Below are 5,062 nucleotides of genomic sequence, written 5' to 3'. Positions count from 1 at the left end.
ATGGCATGCCAGTCTTAAGTTTCCCAGCCAAGAATCAAGCCTGTGCCCCCCATGCTGTGGAAGCAGAGTCTTAACCACTAGACCACCAGGAAATTCCCAACGACAGTTTGTTTTCAGAGAAATGTACTACTTCTTAAGTGAAAACATTTTAGCAGTATTTAAGTGTATGGAAAAGTGGAAGTAATGTCAATCCTGAGTATCTCAGTGGGGTGATGATGGATGACATTTTCTTCTAATTATACTTTCTAAATTTCCTACAATGTGCATGTAACCATCTGGGCCATCTGAGCTGCCAGAAGCCCTAACCTCCCTCCCCAGCCCTCAACTCCAACTCCGCTTTCTTACTGAGCCTGCAGATCTCTAGCGCCCTCTCCCATCTGCATCTCTCCATTTTGTGCTTCTAGGAGGTGCAGGTCAGTCTCCTGGGGGTTTTGTTAAAAATGTAGATTCTGATTCAATGGGTGTGGGGCAGAGAACCTGGGATTAGGCATTTTAAACAATTCTTAAGGGAAACTGATGCTGGACCCCACCAAGTAACAGGGGTTGAAACTGCTGAGTCACGAGGAGTTGTTCTACAACAGTGATCACAGTCAGCCTTGGATATATCGGTGCAGGAGTGCTCCTGCGAAAGCCTAAACCTAACGCGGAAAATCGACCACCGCCAGGAAGACTGCGGCGGCCCCGCTCTTCGAGGCCATCCCGGAGCCGCAATTGGCCATCCCACTCACGTGGTGCGGCGCTCACGTGAGGCCGCCGTCCAATCGTCGCGCGCCTCCGGCCCAGCCGCTGGCTGGCACCCCGAGAGGTGGCTGCGAGCGCCATGGCCGGAAGACCGCTGCCCGGAGGCGGAGGGGTGTGCGCCGCCGCCTACCCTAACACTTCTGCCGGATTCCCCCCGCACCTCCAGGCCGGCGCGATGCGGCGCCGCTTTTGGGGCGTGTTCAACTGCCTGTGCGCCGGCGCGTTCGGGGCCTTGGCCGCCGCCTCCGCCAAGCTGGCCTTCGGCAGAGAGGTCGAGCTGGGGGCGCTGCTGCGGTGGGCCGGCGGGAGGGGCCAGGCGGAGGAGGGGCGCTGCGGGGCTCCGGGGCGGGGCGGGGCTGGCGGCGCTGGGGCCGTCCGACCCCCGCGGGTCTGTTTTGAGGGGTGGGTTGGGGGGCCCATCCGTAACCGGGCGCTGCAGAACAGCGGGGGCAGAAGAGCATACCTCGACTCGGAATCACGCCCAGCCCTCGTCTAATGTAGGTGGTAAGAGACGTTGGGGACTGAGGCCTGTTACCTTACCAGGGACCCCAAAAATCTGCCCTCCGACTGGGCTAGTTCACTCTCGGGGAAGACGCACACCTCCTACATCCACTGTCTACCTTTCATTTTAAGCCCTTTGTGCCTGAGCATTTCTCTCCACGTGACTCTTAAGGTGAGAAGCCTGTTGCCCAACTCCGTCTTTAACGGGTGTTTTGACTGGTCAACCCACCTGCCAGGAAACTTGGGAATTTGGGATGTCCTATAAAAGGAAGATTGAGACAACCGTTTTGGATATTTCCCCAATGCTGAGAACTCTTGAACTGCCTCCCCACGTCTGCTAAGGTCCTATCTCCAGTCAAATAGGCCAGGTTCTACTTGGTCGAGTTTTCATTGCAGCTGCTGCAACTCAGGGTTAGTCCTCAACTGAGACAGTAGACAGTCTGGTTCTTTAGGTTTAAGCCTGTTAAGGGCTAATCCAGTGGGCACTGCCATGCTTGAGGTTGGTATCCTGACGTGTATAATTCTCATTGGAGTAAGTGGTCCAAAGTAAGATGAGTAACCATGAGCCATGAGGTTTTCTTGTTTTCTCAGTTGTGCAGCAGACCTTCATAAGCCTTTACATAAGTAGGCTGCCGCTGGCACATAATGGGGCTTCTGTGTAAATTATACAGAGACACTCCTTCCTCAAGACACCATATATTCAGCTGCTGGAAAACTGTCAGGAGAAAGAAGAGGAGGTGTAGATGTGTGCCATCCCCAGGGGAAGCGGCTCTCTGCACGCAGGTTAATAACTCAAAACCAAGTAAGGGGTCCGCATGTCCTTTGTGTAGGAGGCTTCTAAAGATCCTCTGTTCTCTCAGTACTCTCCTGAAACAAACGAATGAATGAAATCTGCATGTTCTCCAAGAGACACCTGGAATCACTAGTCAGACACTCCCAGGTGTGGTTTCCCATGCTGTGTCCTAGTTCAGAGCATGGAGTCCCACTGCCTGGGCCTGAATCCTGGTAGCTCCCCCAAGCTGTGGCACTTCAGGCAAGCTCCTTAATGCGTCAGGTTCCTTATCTGTAAAATGAAGTTAAGGAATAAATAAAAATGTACTTGTAACACTTAGCTCAGGGCCTGCTACCAAGTAGAAGCTCAAGAATGCCTGGTGGGACCTGGCTGAGTGGCTTATAGGCTGCATAGGACAGCAGGGAGACCACCAATTCCTGTGTTACCTGATTCTGGCATGTGAGGACCCTGCCCCTCATTTACTCAGACTGGGGTAACTACTTGGCCCACTGGGACTGAACTTCCCCCTCCTTGCTGGTCACTGTGGGGCCGTAACAGACTGGTGTTCAATAGGAGATAACTGGATATGAATTAGCACTTTACTTCCGCCCAAGGTCACATGGTTAGTACAATGGCCAAATAAATGTCTTCTCTGAGTTTGTTTCAGCTGTTAAATGAGTGTGCCACTGGCTGAGGGTTAAGTGAAGTCCTATGCAAGAAAGCTCTGAGGACCCCCAGGCTGTGGTGGCCTGGCTGCCAGCAGTGACTGTGACCCTGGGTGGCTGTAAGGGTGGCTGCTGGTCAAGCTTGTCCAGGGCTGACCGTGGCTGCAGTGATCCTTTCTCCTGCAGGTGAACGTGGGCTTCTGCGTCTTAGGCATTATTATGATGGCTACCACCAATTCTCTGATGTGGACGTTCTTTAGCCGGGGCCTCAGTTTGTCTATGTCTTCAGCCATTGCATCTGTCACAGTGACTTTTTCAAACATCCTCAACTCGGTGAGTAGCCTGAGTGTATGGTTCCTCTGTCCCAAACCTGGGTTCTGGGTGGGTTGTCCTTGGGCAACACCTGCTTTCCCACCTAGGAGAAGGGACAGGAACCGAAGCAGAGGTTGGGCGGTATCTTGACTCCCTGTGGCTTCTCCTCCAACCTCTCAAACTTGGTGACCTTCTCAAGTTAGATGGCAAGGAAGTCCAGCTGTCGAAAGCCTATTTGTTTGCTGCTCCACAAGGATATGTGAACTCAGGCAGGAGACATGGAGGGTGGAGGTTCTTCCCTCCCAGTGGGGCTGAGCCAGTCAGCGTGCAGTCCAAGCAGGGCGGGCGTGCTGGGCCGGCTGTGTGCAGGGCCTGGCTGCTGGCCGCTGCTGGCCTCTCTTGTCCCCTCTGCTGGTCCACTGCCATGAGGAGGTACCTGCCCCACTTCTACAGGTGAGACTTGTTGAAGATCACAGCTGGGTTTCAGGCCCAAGACTTCCAGCTCCAGACCTTTCTTCCTGCCCTGGGAGGCACTTGGCCACAGGGGAGTCAGGTGGTGCCCACCCACCCTGCAGGCACGTGTCCACCCAGCCTCACAGCTGTTTCTGTCCCACAGGCCTTCCTGGGTTTTGTGTTGTACGGAGAGTGCCAGGAGGTCTTGTGGTGGGGTGGAGTGTTCCTCATCCTCTGTGGACTCACCCTGATCCACAGGGAGCTCCCACCGCCCAGGAAGCCCCTTCCGCACAAGCAGCGGTAGCACCAGCCGGCTGGGCAGACCCACTGGAAAGACAGTCATGGCGGCTCAGGCTCGGGCTGGCGTGTGGGGACCGCAGCTCAGGGCGATCTGGGTGCTCAGCCTTCCGACCCTGGGCCAGAGGAGGATGCTGCCCAGGGAAGTGGGCCCATGACCAAGAAGCCTTGTGGGTGGACAGCTCCAGCTTCTGTCAGGGGAAGTACAGCTCGGCAGTGTTCTGCCCGAAGCCGCCGCCTCCATCCGTCTGCACTGTGCTGTTGATTCTCATGTTTCCCGGCCCACCCAGCAGGCCCCGGCAGGTGCAGGAGACCCTGGGGTTGGTCAGCTTCCTGTATGGACTTGAGACCACACTGTAACTGCAATCCTGTTGCCTAACGAAGGCCAGTCACGGGATTTTGGAATCAGGACTGGTTGGGCTTTTGGCTTCACATCGATGTTACCAGACCATCAGCCTCATGCTTCTGTATTAAAGCAAGAGAAGAAAAACTGGATTAATAAATGCTTTGTTTTGTAAGTTTAAGCTGCCAGGTGTGTGATCTCAATTCTGTCCTGATTTTTTTCCTTTCCTCATTTTTTTGGAGTAAGAGCAACTGGGGTGAGCTGTAGTTCTCGGAGGGAAGTTGAAATCCCATCCCCACTTCCAGGCCTGGGACTTGGCTACACTCTGCCTGCCAGTTCCTTCCTGACTCTACCCAGGCAAGTGTTCTTCAAATTCAGGAGCATATCTGTCCATATCTCTTACAATATTTTATGTTATGTTATGGCTGTGCCACTTGGCCTCTGGGATTTTAGTTCCCTGAGCAGGGATTGAACCCTGGTCCTTGGCAGTGAGAGCACAGAGTCCTAACCACTGGACCACCCCCTGCCCCAGGGAAGTTGCCGTCTTGTCATTTTTGAGTCCTGATTGGACAGTCGCCCCCGCCCCCCCCCCCACCGCCAGAAATCCACACACAAGCTGAAAAGTCATAGGCTGATGGTCTCACAAGAGAGCCTTAGCAACTATCGCTAACTTTGGTATGAGAACAACTTTGCCTTTTAAAACCCTACCAGTGTGTCTCCATCTGTCATCTCTCTCCTGAGACTCCAAGAGGCAGAAGTTACAGCAAACATCATCCATTATGCAGACTGGTTTTGTTTTTTAATACTGAGAGGATTTAAATTCCAACTCGCCTACTGGTGGCAAAAAACAAGGAAGTCGTATCCTGCCAACACTTCCCTCACAGCTTACCCTGATCGGGATGGTTCCCCAGCATTTATGATATGACATTACGGGCAGTTGACATTTCAGTCTTTTCCACCCACCCAGGTGCAATAACT

General features: G+C 53.7%; 1 protein-coding gene across 1 annotated transcript; it reads left to right on the top strand.

Annotated features, from left to right (window-relative positions):
- The first annotated feature begins 766 nt into the window (after positions 1 to 766).
- Positions 767 to 4,265, top strand: TMEM42 (transmembrane protein 42). Its single transcript, XM_070359472.1, has 3 exons — positions 767 to 1,012; positions 2,866 to 3,012; positions 3,608 to 4,265. Exons 1-3 carry the CDS (start codon positions 821 to 823, stop codon positions 3,746 to 3,748), a joined length of 480 nt encoding a protein of 159 aa, XP_070215573.1. The 5' UTR covers positions 767 to 820; the 3' UTR covers positions 3,749 to 4,265.
- The last annotated feature ends 797 nt before the right edge of the window (positions 4,266 to 5,062 follow it).

This window comes from Bos mutus, chromosome 22 (assembly GCF_027580195.1).
Source record: "Bos mutus isolate GX-2022 chromosome 22, NWIPB_WYAK_1.1, whole genome shotgun sequence".
NCBI classification, from domain to species: domain Eukaryota; kingdom Metazoa; phylum Chordata; class Mammalia; order Artiodactyla; family Bovidae; genus Bos; species Bos mutus.
This window is presented reverse-complemented; position numbering and strand designations above follow the sequence as displayed.